Source organism: Bombus bifarius, unplaced genomic scaffold (assembly GCF_011952205.1).
Source record: "Bombus bifarius isolate JDL3187 unplaced genomic scaffold, Bbif_JDL3187 scf7180000008008, whole genome shotgun sequence".
Taxonomy (NCBI): domain Eukaryota; kingdom Metazoa; phylum Arthropoda; class Insecta; order Hymenoptera; family Apidae; genus Bombus; species Bombus bifarius.
The window spans coordinates 3,118,890-3,140,386 of NW_022884386.1; the positions used below are offsets into that span (position 1 = coordinate 3,118,890).

A 21,497-nucleotide genomic window follows, 5' to 3' on the forward strand; every position below is an offset into this window, starting at 1 on the left:
AGCTAGCTTGGGATGGTTGTTCATTTCGAGAATCCTGGTTACGAGCGGCAATTAACAGAATGTTCTGTAATACGAATGTAAACAGTGCGGCATTTGGTTGGAACGCCGCTGGAAATATACATCGCGGCTCGCCCTTCAATTTTGCATTGGTCTACGAACGGACTCTCTATTTCTCGCCTAGAAATTAGCACGCATGTAGCTGCATGGGCCATTCTCACGGATTTTACGAGACAGCGAAACTTTCGTGGGCGAAAAACCATTGGACGAAACTCGGCCGTAAATCCACGTCGATATTCGAATCGACTCGATGAAATCTATTTTAACTGTGACACCGTGCACGCGTCAAAAGGAGTTAGTTTATATGGTGGCACGTTGATTCGTTGGTTTCGATGCACAAGGGAAAACGGATTGTTACGATGAGACATCACGAGACGCGTTATAACTTCTTCGTCGAACGCGGAATTGAATCGTGACGGGGAATTCGGCTGGTAACGATACAGGCGCCTGGCTATCGGAAATACGATATCGATTAGCGTCGCGAGATTGTATACACTGGCGTGGAAACGAAGCTCGATCGATATTCAATAGCTCCGCTCTGTCCTATGTGACGCGACGTGCAAGCTATCGCGTTCAAACAAGGAATGCATAATGTTGGAAATTAACCGTTTGCGGACGTCGAGGATATCCTCCTGCGTTTTGCCTAAAATAACTGTAGAGGTGTCAGAAACGTGCCGCGATTATAATACTTTCACGCTGGTAACCCCGAAAGTGAATCATTTGTACGCGAACCAGAGAATCCGAAGAACAGCAAAAGTCAAAATTACGTACGATCACGATCGGTGAAACATAGTAGACGAATCATTCTAAGGTGTAATAACTCAATTTCTCGAACGTTGGCCGGAAGTAGAAACAAATCGCTTATATCGACAGAACCAGCGGTTCCGGAAATACCATGGTAGATCTCCAACAGCGTACATGGCATGGAAAATCAATTGCCGACTTGCCAAGCGTTTCGGCTGTTTTCCCAAGCATCGGTCGTTCTCTTCGAATACCTTCGAATCGTCTGAATGTACATACAAACGTGTCACTTTTCGTGGCCGCGTAAACGATATAAATTATACAGGTCGATGTTTCGCGATTCGATGCGTCTCTTAACTCGGACGTTTCTACGGTCATTTTTACCGGCATTTCTACGGTCATTTCTACGGCCATGTACCACCAACGAGCAATGTCTGTTCCCTTTTGTATTTTTATTAGCGCATCGTCGATTTTATTGGCATCTATGTGATTTGTTGCTCTGCTGTTTCGTTGCTTTGTTACGACGCGTCTTCCGCCTTTGAGCCTTGTATCGCGTGAATAAGAATAAAAGTCGGATTGCACGAACGTGGTTACGGAATGGAAAAATTTCTGGGAGAATTTATATCGCGAGCGTAACTCGCAGGAAAAAGCAATATAAGAATATAAGATTGAAGGTGAACAGGATAATTTAGGTTGGAACGGTTATGGGATTTGCTTTTTTTTTATTCGCGTTCCGTCGATACTTCGCCTTGGAAAATCCTGGCCGGGCGAAATCTCGTTAATTCCAACGCTGCGTGAAATCTAATCTCGACACTCGTTAAAAATCGGTCAACAAACCTAACTGATGAAAGACAAATCCGCAAATGCAAATACTTGTGGCCGTGGGAGCGGTAGCCGCAAGGACCAAAGGGACTGTGTATGCAAACACGGTTATAAATGTAGTCGTGTAGCGTATACAGACACATACAAGTCCCTAAGAAGCGTTTGCTCGGTGCAAGTGGACATAAGTAATCTCTTAATGCCAGTGGATCCATCCACGCGTCCCATTACGTTCCCTTTTACTCTCGCAGGCTTCTTCGATGACTCCGTGACCAAAGCGCTGTCGCGTTATTGCGCCGATGATATTAAATTATTGACCGCGCGGTTGCTCGATAATATCGAATGCTCCTCGATTCGTATGAATATTAATGGCCTGTGTTAAGCGACGTCAATAGGGGAGCTCGGTGATCCGCAGGATTACGCGATATATCGGCATACGCTCTAGAGAAAAGGAGATGTGTGTGCGCACGATTTTTCCGGCTGTCTGCCTCCTAGCTTTCGATTACATTTCATTTCAGTCTTCTCGCTGACGACTTATATGTGCAATGACTCGCGAAAGTATTCCAACGCCATTTTTTACGGATATGTTATCAGCGTTGTACGAAACTTTAGATGTGACACGTTCATCGCGATGATATCGGTAAGATTTGCAACTAGTCCGAAAATGTATACCACAGGTATTTATCACAAATATACGCTTATCGTTAGCGTAGAAAAATTAATATATTCTGATTTACTAATATAGGAAATAATTAACCGTTCCGATACTTTGACGATGTTTGCAAAGTGTATGATTGCAACAGATAATTTGCAACTTTTAGATACATCTTCAGATTCGTCCCAAATTTGATCGATATAATCGTGATAGTCGTGTCTCGTTACGATGCCAATGAAATTTCACATGTTCCGTACAATATTATATATTCAGAAAAAAAAGTTTCCATAATTGTTTCAATGCTTTCACTGTGCACTTTCTGTACTATTAAAATATTTGACGATTCACCAAGCGGAAAAGAAAGGATAACACGGAAGAGAGAAAAGGGTAAAAAATAAAAGAAAGTAAACGCATTGTTTCAATCCGCTAAATGGACATGGGAAAACTGATTCGCGTAGGTAATAAGATATTCGAGGGGAAATTTTTGTTGACTCTCCCTGCCGAATATCCACCCGGAGCGCATTATACGTTCTCCACCGAATTTATACAGCCCTCTTCTCTCCCTACATTCGTCGATTCGTTTTTATTCCTGTAGCTGCGCGTAATTTTCGACGAGAGAATGGCCCGCAGAGTGCCTTATTCCAGTCTGATCGTCGTGACCAGAATCGCGTAGTTGAAGCCCGTGGACCAGAGAGGGATCACGAGCCAGAGATCGATCATCGTTGACATCTCTCTTGTCCGTTGTCGAACTCTATTCTCGAAGGATCGTCAGGTGCAAGCGTGACTAATGGACGTTCACCGAACGAAACGATCATGTATACGAGGCGATTAAAAGCGATCGCCGGAGGACAACGCGCGCGCGTTTCGTTGGAAATTAGATCGCTAATTGCCGCGGGGAGAGAGAAGGGCGACGATTATCGAGTTTATTACGTGCTGGAATTCTTCATACCAGCGTCCGGGAATCGCTGATCGAAATCGCGAATTCCGTACTTTCGATGACTGGGAAGCGTTAATTGTCTCTTCGATTCTCGTGCGATGACCAAAGGGCGCGTGATCGATCGCTTTATCGAAACGTCCCCGATTTACTGCACGCGTAAAGTTCTTTCGCCGGCACTGGCAAAATATTTTCCACCCTCGCGGCCACGAATAAATGTGTAATTTTCAATTCTATCTAACGTCAGAAGCTTTCTGTAAACGTTGCTGCGCACGTTTTCCTTTTAAACGTAATTCTTATTTCTCGTACTAAACTCTCGCACGCGATTCTCTACCTCCGTTCTCTCTCTCTCTCTCTCTCTCTCTCTCTTTCTCTCGCGTTGGCATTCTTGCATGGCACGAGCCATTCAACTTTAAGAAAGCTCACCCTATAAACGTAGGTATACACGTATTCGTAGGAATGCCACTTAGTTTCTCTGATATACACATCCATTCCTGGAATCCTTATTTTCTAAACATCGCTCTTAAATTTCGCCTTAAAAGCTCGCGCAGCTTCCACGCTAGCTTCTATTAGTTCGTATCATGCGCATGCACCGATGCGACGGAAATTGCTTATTTTTATTATTACCCATCGCTGCGGCGCTATTGCGTTTTCTCGTTTACCGAAACGGGTGAAGTATCCGTTGGCGGAGAGACGGATCGAGGTAACGCTCGTATTCAGGAATTCCTCTGAATTTCGACTTTATTCAGAGACGCTCGGAGTTGTCTCTCGAAAAGTTTCGCCGGTAATTTGCCGCGTCGCGAATTTCGCGATGTTCAAACACCGCGTTTTGATTGCCCATAAAGTTGCTTCGCGTTCTTGGTAATGGTTTATTTCGCCTCGTAAAAAATCTATCGCGACGGAGAAAGATGATAAGCGAACCGTCGATCGTTTCACCGAAAACCTGTTCCGACATTTTTCGCCGATCGTGCCGCTGTTCGTTTGACAAACAAAAATGGGAACGTCAAGTAATTTTTTTCGAACAATACGTTCCAACATGGTTCTAGCGGACGTCCGTTCCTTTTTCCTTTTTTTTTTTTTTTTTTTTTTGGTCTTTTCAATTTTTGCATCGCGCAGCATTGGAAGTAGGAAGTCGTGCGTCAGCTGAATGAATAACACGGGTTAATAGCCCTAGGTACTCGGTATTTCGTATCCACATAAATTAACTATTCCATCGGGATGAGATTTTTTTTTTTTTTTTGGTCGAATTCATGTAGCGAAACAAATCACTCGTGTAATCGAATTATCGAGAAATCAATGGCTATGATAAACACGTATGCATTTATGTATGCGTTTAATCATTCCCATCGACCGTGCCAAGAATCTTGCGTTGTAAACGATATTACACGTCGTTGGTTCAGTCGCGAAATTCCAAAGGGAAAATACTAACGAACTAGTTGTTAGAATCCAAATACGGTAGAAGCGTGATTATCATCGATCAACATCGATCACCGAGACGATCGATTATCGGAATATGGATTAACGGAAAATTTAATCGCTGATGAGAATTATTGAAAGGTACGATAGATATATTGCTATTCATAAGATTTTGTATCTTTCTATAAATACCTTAATATAAATAAATGTTTACAAGTATTATGCAATGATCTTGTATATGTATAATGATTAGTTGGGGAAAATAATAGGTCTCTAAATTCCAGAAAATGACGGAGCTCTAATAAATACCCAAGACCATCGAAAAGGGAAGAAACACTCATTCCATAGATATATTGGACGGTCTCGGTGGCCGTTGGCTCGCGGCGAGATCCGTCAATGAGAGACGGTTTCGCCTTTTCATCGGTCGCTTTGTGCATCATTAAATAGCACTCGTCTCGTCAGAAATTCCCAGCGTTTCGATCGCGAATACCTGCGATCTTGAGATGCAATTTAGGCACGAGATTTCTTTTTCTCGCTTGCGCCCGTTTCCTAGTTGGAAAGCCGCTTCCGCTCCGTCTTCTCCACATGAAATATTTCCTTCGTCGTCCATGCAAATTACCGCGGAGAACGGCCAGCGGTGAGATATGAATCGTTATTAAAGTAGGAAAAACACGAGGGCGAAACAGATGCAGCGTACGAGAGAGTGAGAAAGAGATGGCAGTCCGGCGAAAGGGAGAGGAAAAAGTGGGGTGAAGAGGGGAAAAAAGCTGAGAGAGAAGCTCGGTGTTATCGGCTGTTTCGTGACTCGCGAAACATCCCCGTCGACCGATATACGCGGTTTTTTTCTTAAGCGACGCAAAAATCGCACGAACGCGCGATGTCTGCGCGAGAGGGCTTTGTTGCGATTGTCCGGGGTACAACGACCGTTTGATTAAAAAGAGATTCGTCGTGGTGAGTCGTCGAACGGTGAACACGCGGCTTTGTGCACCTCGTATTCGTCAGGATTACAGTCATATGCGGCGCGAGAACTTGGCAAACACGTCTGTCAAAACGCTTTTTTTTGCCACTTTTTATTGAACCACCAGAGCAGGGGCAGCAGCAGAAATGTGGTGGCGATGGTAGCGTTGCAATTGGCGAGCACGACGATGCACCTCCAGCCATAACCTTCCACAACCCACCCACCACAGCGATCCTTCGCCCATCGCCAGCCACCCCTTGCTATCAGCTAGCCTCAATCTCGACTCGTTCCCGCTACCGATCCGACCGAAACATTTCGATTCCGCTGAGAGTTGGGAAATCGCCGCACTCGGAAATTTAACAGTCTCGTAAAACCTCCGACCATCGTGCACCACGAGATTCTCGAGCCACGGCGGAACGAGTTGCGTTCGAACATTATGTTATACTCGTGTTTAAGTACATTTTATAGTGTCGGATGCGGCTATAGCGATCGAGGTGGCTTTACGATTGACGCGCGGAAGTTCGTAAACCACGCCGGTCTGCCATCTATTTACGGTAGATTCACCTTGCAAAAGTAGATTCGCGACTTTCGCCAACCTTCCTCGTAACAGTCACGCTCTTTAAACCGTGAGAGAAGAGTTGAAAAGTTTCGAGAAATTCCTCTCGACTCTCCTTCTGCCTCGTGTCCGACAAACGAAGAGAAGACCGTAATTAATTATCGAAGTCGATGTCTCTGGAATTTCAATGAAACGCAAGGATAGCCAACTGCTCCGTGTAATTAATGAGCAGGGCCTGTTGACACTAAGAGCCGGTTGCCGCTCCTCGCGATCGCATCGACGCGAAAGAAACAAGGCGGATATTTACGTTGGTTAGCTCGTCCGTATGCGTCGCGACGCGCTGCCTATCAATGTAGAGAGACACGATAGGTGTAAAAGATAAGCCGTGCTAGCCAACTGCGAAGCAAGAAAATTCTTGTCCAGCTGAGTAGTCACGTTACATCGCGTGTCTCCCAGGTCTAATAGATCCATCGCGCGGCTTTCTACGAGGCTACGTGTGTATGTCGGGAAATTTTATTATACGTCCAAGTGGGTTACCTGACGTCTTTTGGTACTGTCGCGATATCACGCGAGTGGCGTAAACAAACGGGTGCGAAACTGACTTTACGTCGTAATAGAGAATAAGATAGAGCCAGAGCAAATTGCGAGAACAACTTGAACGAGATCTCGGGCCGGCTCGTGGTACAATGCGCTTCGCCTTTTCCCACGCGAACAGAAAGTGGGTTCGAGCGCAGCGGAATGCGGATCGCGCGAGTTACAGACTTGAAACCAATTAGCGCATGCGTTTTTTCTTCCTGTCTCGAACGTTTCCCCTATCTGGTTCGTTCCGTGTCTTTTTTCTTTCCGTTTCTTTTCCACCCTTTTCTTTCCTACCATTCACTCGTTTGAATGTTTCGATAACGAGAGTTCTAGTCGAGTATCGTTCTAAACGCGTTCTAAACGCGTTCTAAACGAGCGAAACGGGAAGGGAAAAGAGAACGCGACTCAACCACGTGTGACATCGAATCGTTGTATCTCTCGCTGTGATATTTTAATTGCTAAAATTGTTAGTCTAATGGTAGGAAAAAGAGGGAAAAGACGAGAGTTCGTCTCCGCGTGTACCCGCGAGCGTCGCGTCGTGTACGTGAAAATTCAAACTCGGGAATTGGAAAAGGTAGCGGGGAAAACGATGTGCGAACGATTCATTATCGAACACGACTCGCCTTTAGTAATTAGCATGGGCGGGTTTGATTACGAATCCTTGCGCGCTGGAAATTGGGTAAATATTTTCGATGGCGCAGCATGAAATAACAATTCAATAAACTGTAACGCGCGTGTATCGTATTGAAAAATATTGAATCGTACGGCTCTGGGTTAATACACTGCAAGGTAGCGTGCAATAAAAAATTATATGTAGTCAGAAGTCACGAGAGGATGGCGCATTTGTAATTTAAATAACTGCAACAATTACAATACCAGTGCGCTCGAATATTCCATGAAACTCGAGACGCATTCGGCTCGCGGCTGGGAACGAAGTACATCGCGCAACTAAATGAATCGTTACCTATCGCGATTAATTGCGATCCTTCAAATTTTTAGGCCGATATAAAAATTGGCCGGCGCTGATTAAAATCTTTCGCACCAGCAGATGTAATCAAATCAATTTAGAACGCTTCGTTAGTGTTTAAGCCCGTTCTTTGTTTTTCCAGCCGTATAAATCATAATGTCGATCAACATGTTTCTCCGTTCTGTTGTTTCTCTTCTTCCGATCTAATTGAACCTAGCGAATCAACTTTTCCAGCGTATTACTCTATACTCTGGAGTGGATGGAAAATTAAACGAGAGAGAAAGGTACAGCTTTGTTTCGTTCGATGAAAACACGGTAATTAAGTTCGGTTCTCGGTCGAAGTATTTGGTCATCTTTTTTAGATTCACCTGGGAGTGGCTGACTGATTAAAAAAATTTGGCTCGCATGAATGTTACTTGATGGGACCTAACTAATAACAGCTTTGAGGCAGAGGTTCGATAATGATGGCCGAGCACAGACGCGTAGGGAGCTTATTGTTAGAGGGAAAATTTTCCTTTGATCATTTTTTTAGAGAGTAAAACGTCGGACCAGAGACAACCTGAACACGAGCTCTCTGACAAAAATATTAATTAGAACGAAGTACACACAAGACAAACCGAAATACACCTATACCTACACGTATTACTTCGTAACGACTGGAGCACGTCGAGTATTTTATGAAAAGCGTCGAAGAGAAAGGCAATGAAGTAATCGATAATCGATGAGTTCGGTCTGGGCCGCCTGACGGACAACGAAAATAATAATAAAATAATAAAGAAAATAATTAAAAAAAAGAAGAAGAAACGAAGAGATATTAAAAATAACGAAGCACCAAGTTTGAGGTTGCGAGATCACCCTTCTACTGGTTTTTCTTTTTACCCAAGGATTTGGATTTGAACTCTCGTTCCAGGAAGTTTCGCTTGACTTTCCTGAATCAACGAAGACAAGATGATCTATAAACTCGCCTCGAAACGAACTTTCCTAAGACAGTCTGCGATTATCGATCTCGAGACGAATCAAAGTTCGACTTCCCGGAGAAGTGGTTGAAAACAGAAGAGTCAACGCGATTTTTTCAATCGTTTAATCGCTTCGAAAATTCGAAACTCATGAAAATGTGTGTGAAAGTAGCGTTACCGATTGTTATCGGTCGGAAGCGTTCTCGTTCGTGTTCCAAATAGGAAAGCTTCCCCGGGGTATCTTTTAAACCCGCTGGCAGTCTGCGATTTTCTAGAGAGACTCGTACTTTCGGCTTTTTCAGGTCCGACTTTCGATGACTTGTCTACGATAGGCAAAGTTTCCATTGTGGCTGCTCGTGGCCACAGTTCCCCTTCCTCTTCACCCTTCCCTTCCTCTCACAGCATGCGTTGCAAGACTATTTCGGGGTATTATGATCGCCGAAAGCTTGCATCCTAGTGTTCTGGTACAACCATTGCTCTTCGGATGAAATATTAGACATCGTGAGAGAGGAAGTGAAAACGCTCCATCACGACATTGTTGTTCAACGATCTGCTATATCCTACATAATAAGACTTTACACCTTTCGATTCGTGTTAACGACTGATTTTAATCTTCTCGTTACATAGAGTTGATTAACGTGTCTCTTAGAAGAGATCATGCACGTATGTAGAATGATTTTTCTGATTTCTTTCTTAAGTAATTGATTTAAATGGCAGAGTACGTAAATCTTGTACTTAGGTTAGTTTCTGGTTCTAGCTTTCTTTCTTTTCTTTTTTGTTTTTCGTTTGATCCATTTTTTCGTTAGGAATAGACGATTATGGAATACATATTATTCTAAAGTATCGTTATGTATATAAAAGATATTACTACATTTATCTTTGTACTATTATTCTATTATTATTGCATTAGGTCGCATAAATAAGAGAAAAGAACGGCAAGGGATGAAGAACTAAAGCTTTGTAACCCATTAGAGAATCTATCAAGAACTGACATATCTCTGACAAATCAATATAAAATTGAAATATCGATATACTTCAGATACTATTTCATTGAAATCGAGAGGAACAGAGTTTGTCACCCGGTATCGAGAGACTAAACGTAGGATAAATCCGCTATATAATATCGTACTTTTTATCCTACATATTTTCAAAACACGTTTCACGAATGAACATTAGCAACTGACGAGATTCGCGATGAATCTACCGACCATGTAACTGGACACGTGGTTTAAGCCAACTTTTCTGGTCGAGCTACTCGAACTCGGACATGCTATTAAGAAAATGTATTTCGCTTCGCTACCAATCTCTAATGGCGCCATTCAGTCTATCCGCTTATCCAACCTCAAAGTCAGCGGAAATGTTTTTATTCTACGTCATGTGCCACTCGAAAAATCAGCCAAACTTCGAATACGTGTTTTCACGAGGTCAATGAATCGCGTCAAAACACACGTGGTAGCACTACTGAGGAGTAAATTGACGATGTTTATACTAGTTATACTGGGAGCAGAAACCGCGAATCCATGGCTGGTTCAATTACAGTAGCTAGAGGGAAACGGGATGAAACACGGGTTGTCACGCTGTAAATAACACGGACGTTATCATTGTTCCTCGTCGAAGGTGTTCCCGCGTTATGGCGTGAGCTACGATGGTCTTCGTGATAATTGTAGAGTTACAAGTAGCCGTATCTAGTGAACGAGGTAAAACAGATGACGCCGCGCAGCTGTAAAATTGTTCCGCGTCTGGTTTCCACGGTAGAAACAACGAATAGCCCGGATCCAACGAAAAGAGAAAAATAAAGGGGCAGGGGGCGGGAAACGTGCTACGTGTAACTAGAACGACGTTTCAATAAACTTCGATAATCAACGATCATTCCACGATGAACGGAGTAAAGAAAGAAAGAAAGAGGAGAGAGTGGAAAAAGAGGGAAAACAACGTGCGTGTAAATCAGAAAGGACGAGGTCCGATTTCGAGCTGCAGAAATGATTTGTACGTTTCGTGTTCGCTGTTCCGAATAAAATGTTACAGAAACCACTGTCAGCAACGGAATGTACATCAATTTCGCTTCCCGTCCCCGCGTCCTTCCTTTTCGTCCTCCCTCCTCTTTTCCCGAATGGAAATTTCCCCGCGTAAATCGTCGACGAAAACTTCTAAACGAATAACGAGCAGAACTAACGAAGAGTGGACTTCCGTGGAACCGCAAAAAGTCAAAGAAGAACCGGCAGCACCATTTCGTCGGTCCTTAACGAGAGAAAATTGCGACGTTCGCCCCGGATCCTTACTTTTGCGCGTCTATTTTAAATTTTAGTGGGACAGAAAATAGAAAGAAATCGAAGCTATTTGTTTCGTAATGTTAATCTAACTTTTTGGCTACGAGAAACGATGGTCGGTATTAAGTGACGTTTTTCGTCACCGCAAGCACAACTTGCAGATGGAAGAAGCTCGTTCGGGTGCGCCCATGTTTTGTCGCGTTACCACGCGCTCGTCTGTGTTAATGGGAATTCCACCGAATGTCGAATTCTGAATGTAAATTAGTCTGCGTCGCGTTGTCCGTAGACGTTTGTAAAGTGTGCAAATCAATGGCAGGGAAGTTGGCCAAGAAAGTTCTTGCCACACACACCGACAAAAGTAACACGAACGGCGCGAAATGATATTAGGACGAGTACGAATACGATAAATTCACGGCCAAGCCGCGATTGATTGGGCCGATCGAGCGTAGTGGCTACGCGGCAGCGGAACTTTCAATCGGCGCTTCAAAATTCGTGAGGATGATCGAACACGAAGGAGGATCGTCCCAAAGCGAAGTCGAACAAACGTTTCTCTAAAACTCTACCATCCAGCCTTCAACCGATTCTCAGTGTAAAAACAATCGTTATCAAACGATCTCCATTGAAAGCTATTTATAATCCAAACGATCTGCCGCAGTAGGCAAAATTCCATCTACCCGTGGTAAAAAAAGAAAAGAAGAAAAAATAAAGACAAAAAATGGATGGATCGAATGGAAGATCGGGAACGATATCGCGTTCTGTCGATACCAGTGACGCCTTGTAAAACGATGCAGCGGAGTTGGCGTCTATTGATCAAATGATCACAATGGGATCACAATAGGAATATGGCGGCCGATGCCGATACTACGCGTTCCACCGATTCGATTTCTCCGTGTGTAAATGGGACCGCGAAGCAGTCTCTGAAAAGATGAGCCAGCGGCCCATACACGCGTCCATGTAAACGCGGGCATATTCGCGAGCACGTGAAACCAAGCCTGGTCCGTGCATATCAGTCTGAGCAAAAAGCCAAGCTTACCGGTACGCGCCGCGATCCGTCTGCAGATCAATATACGCACGTCGATACGGTAACCACAAATCGATACTTCACTGTCACAAGCCATGACATACATATTTCGCCCATTACCAACTCATTTCCATCCTGTTCTCTCCGCGGCCTGGCCATCTGGTGTTTCTCTATTTTTCCCGGCGTGCGGACATTTTCGCTTTCCAACTTTTACCGTTTCGCACCCCTCTGCAGTTACGTTACCCAGTCGACGCTCGGAACTTCCTCTATCTTGCTTCGACGAGTTTTCCACTACCGTTGCCAACCCGTCGTCAGTCGGCCTCTGCTTTCCTTCACCGAGTTTCACCCCTACTCTCGCATTTTACCCTACCATACGCGGCCGCATCTAATCGCCCTCGAGAAATTCAATTTCGGCGATACTGATGACTAGCCTAACTCTCTCGCCCTTCTATCTGCTTGTGCAGACGCACCGGCAACCGGCGCTGAGTCGTGGCCTCTTCTCCTTCTCCTTTTCCTCCTCCTTCTCCTCCTCCTCCTCCTTCTCTCAGCGTTTCCTCGGGTTTCCTCTCTGCTTTCGATTCCAAGACGTAGGATCGATGTATCCACGTTCCGGGATACCTTCCTCTTCACGGAAACGCGATGAGCTTCCGAGCAACTTTGATCTGGATTCTTTCCTCGTGATCGAACTTGAGTTATGATCCTACGATACATTTTTGGTGGAAGCTGGCTGGCACCTTTACCGTCGCGTTTCCTCGTGATACGCCATTACGTTGGACAAATGTTTGACGAGCGACGTTTCGAATAATCGACGTTTCGATTCTACAGTGTCGAAATTTTTAGGACGGACGGAATAGATTGTCCTTGGTTACGTTGACAGCTCCGGTACGTATCAATGATGTCAGATTGATTTATCATTTTGAACATCTTTCTCATCTTGTTAGTCGTTTCTGGCTTCGCTTTAATCGTTCGATCTTTTTGCTCCAGCGCCTTCGAATAGAAATTGATTGGTGTTTTTGAACGAAAGGTATGCTCGCAGTCTACGAACTGCGTGAATCAACCGATTGTTTTTAGAATATTTCGTACCTTGGATATTGTTTCCGAGTTGTAGGTCACTACGTAGGAATTCTTGAACTCTAGTGTTTACGTTTTATGAAACAATTGCTCCCGTTTTTCCCATATACGTATAAACTGATTGACGTTCCCTAGCAAGAGGCGTGCTCGTGAGCCATCAGTTGCGCGTTATTGTAACAACCCACCATGCTATCGTTCTCCATCAGTTGGGAAAGTCTCGGTAACTGTGCAAAGTATGCTGCGCCAGGATCCATAATTTGTCTTTCGCGACAGTGAGCTTGTTAAATGTGAACGAATGTCACAAAATCTCACTCGACAATTTTCACCGTTTCGAGTTTATTTTCGCGACTGTCCAACTTCAGCCAGTGAACACTAGTTTTCAGACCGACCTCTGTTGAGGTTTTAATTAGAATAATAATAATAATCAGTTTTTAGTCGTATTTGGTCACCAAATTCCGAGTGACAACTGAACAATCGATTCTGCTAGACAAAAGCGAGCCTACTGCATAAAAGTATAGTTTCGCGACAAAGTTGACGTTGATTATGTATAATTATTAAAATTATTACTCGCGCGAAAAGCGATCGCTTTTGTTCGCTTTGAATACGCTTCTACGTAACGCTCGAATACACCTTGTGGCATGGAACGTTTCATGAATCTCAGGCTCCTTACGGTTCTACTTGCTTCGTACTAAGTACTTACTAGTGTTAGGCCAAAATCTAATGATTCCTGTTAACCATGTGTGCGTACGCGTGCGAGGAGAGGGTATTAACGCTAGTATCGAGATTAGACACGTACGTAATTACACGTGCGTTGCTCATTTTGGCAGTTGGCGTCGTTTACGAACGAGCCTGCTTATCTGCCGGGTGATTCGCGCTACCTTCGCACGAAGCGTCTGAACGTTAATTCAATAGTACGCAATCGATTCCGTTGAGCGCATAAATACTTGACGATCTTGATGATGTACTCTTCGTTATTATTGAAACGAAGTTGATAAGCCAAAAATAGCAGAGATACGTTTTCCGAAGAATTCGGAGATGACAAACCCCACATCCTGTTAATAACAAGATCACGGTACGCCCTCCCTAAATCCGGCCATCCCGGTTTTTCCTGGTCGAATTCTTGCGGTATATATACATACATATATATACATATATATGTACCCACACACGCGTAATCCCATGCATTAACTCGGCATCATTAAGTGCACGAACGAACACATCTAACTGTGAACCCGAGTCAGTTCTACACGAGCACATAGAGAGTCAGGTGTGCGCATTCTTCGTATGCACAGCCGTTTTACGAACACGAACGCGTGCACACAAACAGGAGCACGTTCGCACACGTTTACACGCGCATACCTTAGGTCTAATTCAGAGGGCGCGTACCGCTATCTCCGGAATGCGACCTTTCTTCCTGTACGGTTCATTTACCCCATTCGTACGTACCGAATCGCGAGGACGTTACATTCAGCGGGATATTCACTGGTAAGTGTTCATTAAACCGTCCGTTCTGTCGGGTGTTAATAATAGCGACAGATATATCTACACGAAATATATACATATATATATATATCGCGTAGCACCTGAAGAAGGTGAGAAACATTAGATCGGCAAGGGGAGTTGCAAGTAGGTCAGAGGGTCCACTCGTAACATGGCGTGCCATTTTTCAGGGAACACGTACGTATTTTCACGACGTATATGCGGCTCGGGGCCGTGGATAAAGTACGTTTCATGGTTCTCCAGAGATTCACAATTGATCGGTAACCGGTATGTCATTAAAGTCAAACCACTTGAACCAGATTTGTTACGCAAAAGTTCTCGGTGTATGTGTGCAATGTATATACCTCTGAGCAAGCTTTTCATCCCTCATCTCTTTACGAATTACGTACATACCAACACTTCCGCCCACTGTCCATGTACACTTATTCGTATTGCATGTACTCTACGGCGAAAGATCTACAGACGCGTGCTTTAAATTTAGCGCCCTATGCGAACGTGTTAAAGATGGTGACGAGATCAGCGACTATGGAAATATTGGCAGAAAAGAAGTAGGTAACGGATAACGGAGACGACTTTAGAAACGCGTTAATGAGACGTATTTTGACCACGGTGTATCTCCAGCATAAGTAGGACCTTCGCGATAATTAACACGCGAACGTTCCACCAGCCACTTCCGTTATTTGACGTATATGCACACGTGTATTCCGTGCCGGGTTCGTGTCGCTAAATGCATACCTGGCGCCTCGATGATTTTCAGGATAAAGACGTATCGCCATATTAACGTCACGCTGCATGACACCGTTTACCTTTGGACCTTTTCTCAGTGCCGCGAAACACGAATCGCAGTTACACGTCGAGACCAGTTAAGAAAGACACGAGAATTAGCACGTACAAATTAGATTGTCAAATCTACGCGATACTATCCATTTTATTAACGAGATAATCTGTTGACGGCATTTGAGGTGGAAAAATAAAAAGGAGGGCGCTAATGCGTTGAAAACGAGTTAGACTGTACATATGTATAAGATCGTGTTCTCGTTGGGGAAAGAAAAGGTCGAGTAACTTTTCTCCTTCACGCCATAAGTGCACCAAGGATAAAGAGGAAGTTGATGTTTCGAGTCTCCATTATACGAAATATCAAAAGCACGATCTTTATCTTCGAACAGGGATACGATCCTCAATGGAAGTTCCTGTTTCCCCAGAATTGCTCATACTTGTAATATAACAGCGATAAACAAGCATTTTATATTCAACTACGGTTCGCTTGTTTAAAACACTTTGCACGGAGAAGTGGAATAAAACGTGTTGCCAATAAGAGTTAATGTCCCTCCGATCTCTTGCCAAGTCGTTCTCAAAGCCGCGATAAAGTTTTCCTGACGGTTCTTATGGTACTCTAGCAAACGTTTACCCGAATGGTCCCTCGAAGAGATGGGTAATTTATTTATTAGGATTTTATATCCCGCGCAAGTACATCTTCATGGGATGGAACTAAAATTCTCGAAAACGATTTTCATTCCCATCGACGAAGAAAGTTGCGATCAACTTCCGCGAACTGAGCATAATAGTTCCGCAGGTATTGATTCATAGTGCGTCACACGTAAGACACAACTGCACCCTCTCATGACTGTGTCCTCCTATATCCGGCTCGATGACATAGTCGATAACGCTTAGTGTCTTGTCCGATGGAGCAGGCTAATGTGACCCGAGCATTACGAGCGATATCAAGATCTATGAATTACTCGTTAATCTACGATAAATCATCGGCTGCTTCGATATTCGTGTTTCGAGATTCTTAGGGAACCCTAACTTTCGCGCGACCAATAGCTCGACCGCAGCTACAAATTGAAAAATGTGCGCCTTATGTCTTACATCTTAGTACGATGGCTGTTGGAAAACGAACTGGATATACGTAAGCGTATCCCTTTCGAAGCTCTCGTTTCGAAAGTAACGCGTCTACAGATAGTTGAAGCCAGCCGGTTTCCTTTTCCACGTCCGTGTGTAAGCCGGGAGAACAAAACGGTACGACGCGACGCGCGTCTCCTCGAATGACGCCCGAATCGATTGCCGGATTTAAGTCTGTAGAATATAGTCCGTTCGTTCTCCCTCGAGTACGTTTACTATTCCGGCCTACTGCGATTCCCTCCGGCGACGGAGACGTATTTACAACTCGTTGTAGTATCTCGTCCTCGTTCTGTTACAGATGAAAACAGTGTCTCGAGTACGTCGATGAGATATCGAAAATATTTTATCCGGTATCGATGATCGATGGCGACGTAGTATTTGCATAAAGCTCGATATACGAGACAGCATAGATACAATCCTTTTCTGTTAGAATCGCGAGAGTATAGATAAAACTATAGTTCGATTAAAAAGATAACAAATTGGAAGGCAGGAAGCATCGACATTTTTTTTCTTTTTTTTGTTTTTTTTAAAACTGTTCATGCGTTTTCATGTACTGTTCTATACTTGGAAATTCACGGATGAACGGATGACACGCGACACGAACGAATCGAATATGATCGGAGAACTGTTCCATGACGTTCGTCCACCATCGATTCGTAGCCGATGCACGATGTCGCACCGTAATACAATAATGATTTTCGTGGATTTGTGAATATTACACCATCGATCGGTTCGATAGTCGAATAGCCACGGAGTTTATCCGCGCGAGCGATCGAGCACGGCAAAAAGTTACTGTATTTTAATAACCCGGTTTATCTGACCGAATCGAGTGCGTTCCCAGAAGATTAATGCGTCAGGGGAAGAACGCAACGATTATCGATTCGACCTGGTTTGCTCTCGAGCCGAGACTTCTTCGTCGAACTTTACTTTCCCGCTTTACTATTCATACATTGATTATCGTGTAAAAATACGGCTATCTTTCAGAACTTCAGCGGGCGCACACTTTCGCACATAGAGCCCTTCGGGTCGTGCAAATTGAAAATTCTTTATTCATGAAAATACGAGAGAAATCGCGACGAAGGGAGAAGAAGGAAAAGATACGGGAAAAAGTTACTATTCTTTCGAATTACAACCTTTGAAGTCGATACTAAAAACGTGTAATAAAGAAATTAGACGTTTCGTCTCGAATTAGCATCTACTTCGTCCTACGTTTGGCAACGTTCGAGCAAAGTCGAATGTGTGAAATCGGTCGTGACAAGTGAAATTCGCGAAACGCTGGAACGTAGATGCGGTGGCAGGAATGCATTTGATCGTAAAAAGACAAAGAACGAACGTGTGAATGCATCGGATGTCGCGTGCATTAATAATTGCACATTCTATATACATTAGTTCCGCGTCCCTTGCTTAAATAAAATTTAATACCTACGAACGGCTCTCGTACGCCGTTCATGCTAATTTATGTTAATTTCATTTCCCAGACTATGAATCCAGGCTAAATTGTATTTTAATCGAAACATACTTTCAATTCTTCTGCTCGTAGACTTCAGAACTGGAATCAAGTTGGCGACGTTTACGGCGTCACCTCGATGGAAATTGTTTCAACTTGAGCGACAGATATGTCGCTGTTTCGCTAAATCTATCGCTTGTTCTATTAGATAATACAAGAGTTGGTTTGCATAGAATTAACCGAGAGACTTGCCACTATTATATTTATCGCTAAACTTGCCTCTACGTTTGAGTAAATAATTCTATCCACCTTTTTCATTTTAACTTTCTCTGTTTGTCTGCTCCTTCAATTTGATAATAATAAAACTTTAAGCGACTTAGGCAACTATAAACAAGCCAAGTTTTATTTCGTAAGACAGGTTAAAATGAAGAATAATGTTTGCAGAATTGCTGTAAAAGAGAAGAAAGGATAAAGCTATTGTCTTATAATATGGGAATTTTTCTTAACACGCGCACGATGTGGTAAACGATTGGCGGAGATATGGTCGGTGTTGCGGTATATCGTCCCACGGAACGGGCAACAGGCATTTAGAAGCATACGAAACGCGGTTCACCGCGGTTACTAATTAATTTCGAGCGGTAAGCTGGCGATTAACTCGGCGGTAATATGATCTCGTACCCACGCAACCAACGCCTACGGATTGACAAATATGCTCGATCAGGTGAACGCAATGCTGTCGCGAAAAGTTAAGCGGTAGTTAGTGACTCTAAAGGCTCTGGATATGGGAGCAAGCTCGTGCACTAGGGCCAGAAATAATAGTAGATTATCAAGGCCCTGGATTCAATGAGAGTAGCTTCGATAACAATTTCGATAGTTTCACCGTGGACAAGCCACGTAAAATTTAATTATCGTTTATTAATTTCGCCTTCGAAGAGAAATGTCCTTTGCCCGAATATTCTGTTACGAAATTATTTTATGCAAACGTAGTACGATCCACGTGTTTCAAACAAAAATTTGTTCAGACTTCCGTTCGAAACTTCTCGCGCTTTGGAGGATTCAAACGTGTTACGTACATTACGGTTAGCTTTATCAGATGCGAGACGAGGCATTACCGCTGATGAGGTTACGGTTACCCTTTGTTCGAGCTACCTATATTCGCATAGCGGATCGTTCATCATAAGCGCAGTTAGAACCAAAGATATAGTTATACTAAGAATCGAAAGTTATGATAAATGATTGATCATTCGTAGCCGTAGTCGAAGATAAAACCATCCAGAGGATCAAAGAGAATCTTCCGTTGAATTTTATCAAGCGTTCCTTCGCCAGTCGAACGTCGTCTTTGGAAAACTACAGCGAAAGAAAAAATCCGCACGACGGAAATAAAGCGTGAATACGAACGCGAACGACTGGCGTTTCTCGAGCACGTTTTCACGTTTGGACAAAAGGTAGCTTTTTATTTACGTTCAACGTTCGCTCTCTTATTTCGCAGGCGGCGCCACCGCTAACAGTGAATTACACGCGCAATACGATGCCACTCTTTTGTGGCGCGAAGAATGTGCCGGAAGTAATCCATAAAAAATGCTACGTGTTCAATTTAACCATGGCCGTGTACACGTTGCCGAAGTCATTGACTAGCGGGCGCCGGCTTTTGTGCCTTGTACAAGCCAATGAAAAGGTTAAAGTAATTTCGAGTCGCGTTTCATGCAACAACGTCGTCCCTGCTCTCTGATGCGTTTATACCATGTGTGCACCACCGCCGCATTTTCTCGTCCGTCTTTTCGAACAGGGCCTTGCGTGAGTCACCGTGAAAAAATCCCTGTGGAACGCGGCGTTGCGGACGCCGAACCTCAGTTTTGGACGCGTCTCCAATTATCGGAAAAACTTGGTGACAAGCCAGCTCAAGTTTACCCACGGATTGAACGTAACAATATAGCCAAGCCGTTATTGTTGTTGTAATACAACAATATCAGTTTCAAGGATAGCTGGTCGATAAAGCGGTTTTAAACTCGATCAATGTTGTACTGGGTTTCGTGTAGTCGTGAGAAAAATCCACAGAAGAGAAACGGTTTAAAACAAAACGGTTAATTATCCATAAAAACGCGGGTCATTCGTCGCAGGGAATTTTTCAGGAACGTTGAAACCCAAAGCTCGCGAGAGCTCGGGTTCGTTCGGGGATTGAAATTAGTTTCTCGCTTGCATAAAGGGAAAGTGTAATTTGCAAAAAGTAATTAAAAAGCTTGGCGCGAGCGAACGATTTCGCGGATAACTGTGTCACAAAGGCGTCTCCCGTTTCTTTGTAACGCGAACACCGCAATCCTTTCACGGAAACGGGATAGAAAAGGGCGACCGCGCTGTACGACACGTATACTCGATAACAAGGACGACTCGACGAAGGACAAGGTATTTCGAACATAACGTAATCGCATGTCAGAAATCTGTGCCTCAAGCCATCGGATTATCATGCGGCGAATCCTTCTGGCGCACCGCGAACGGTAGAGGCGTCAGAGGCACAGAGAAATAAAAAGTAATATATAGAACGAACGTGCGAGTACTCACCGAAAATACCGCCAACAGCCGCTGCCTTGAAGACGACCCATAACGAGTAGGTGTAGATAATCCGTCCTCGCAGCCACCAATCCATGGTGTTCGCGACCTTCGTCTGGCCTGTTGTACGCGGCCCGTCGTTGACCTTAATCTAATTCGATCAACGTTGATACCGGATACGAGATTTCGATGTATTCTCGAGTCCGTCCGTTTTCCCTCGAACCGCACAGAACTCGATTCAGAACAGTCTCTATTCCCTTCTTCTCGTGAAGAACGAACGGAACAATCGGGGGAATCATCGAGGAAACCGCGTTGTTTGTTCACGATCGTGGCCGCACCTATTATACACTCGCGAGCTCGCGATCTCGAGACGGATCATCACGCGCGAACAAAGCGAGCCGCCAAAGCTCGCATAAAATAATCGACAACGGTTTAACGTGACACGATGTCAACCCGATACGCTGCTATACAGGAAGTTTCTTTATACTTCTGGTTAAACGTGTAACGACAACGACGACTATCGAACACGAAACAGCAGGAGCACGCAATCCCCGGCGGAATGCGTGTTTCCGGGGCCCGAGCCAGCGGAGCGCCGACTATCCAGAAAAGATCGAATTTAACCTTCTCTAACGACACGCACCGAACAATACACACTCTGTTTATATCGGATATTGTTGCATGGGAGAACGCGCGCGCACACACACCACCGCCGTTGTATATGTTGTCCGAATCGCGATCGGTCAAATACTAACGGTGAACACTCCGTGTTGACTCGACTTCTCCCACCCACCCTCCCGCCCTTCCATCCCCGGGCACACTATCCTGAGTTTTTCTCTCTGTCAACGTTTGTCGTGGCCACTGTTCGGCCACTACTCGTTCGCGTTTTCGTTTCTCTGGATAATCGTTTTCCTCTGACTCCAGCTCTTCTTCCTCCTCCTGCTCCTCTGCCTCCTCCACCACCAACTTTTAGTGCCGCTCCTCCTGCTTCTTCCTCTTTTTCTCTAATAGTGCCAACGTCCTCGATATCTTATCGGTAGGGCAGGGTGGCGTGGCACAGGACCGGACCTTTTACAGGAAACGACGTTCGCTCCGCTATTTCTAGAGCGA

The 21,497-nt window shown here is 44.2% G+C and overlaps 1 protein-coding gene across 4 annotated transcripts in view; it reads right to left on the minus strand.

The window, feature by feature from the left end:
- Positions 1-21,147, minus strand: part of LOC117206828 (tyrosine-protein phosphatase 99A-like) — a 420,696-nt gene extending 399,549 nt beyond the window's left edge. For 3 of the 4 annotated variants that reach the window (XM_033446514.1, XM_033446517.1, XM_033446513.1), the window contains exon 1: positions 20,403-21,146. In XM_033446514.1, the coding sequence (XP_033302405.1) occupies positions 20,403-20,487 (85 nt within the window). In that variant the 5' untranslated portion in view covers positions 20,488-21,146. Of the gene's footprint in view, positions 1-20,402 lie in introns of all 4 variants that reach the window. The other variant, XM_033446516.1, reaches the window with a different exon arrangement.
- Between the last annotated feature and the right edge of the window lie 350 nt (positions 21,148-21,497).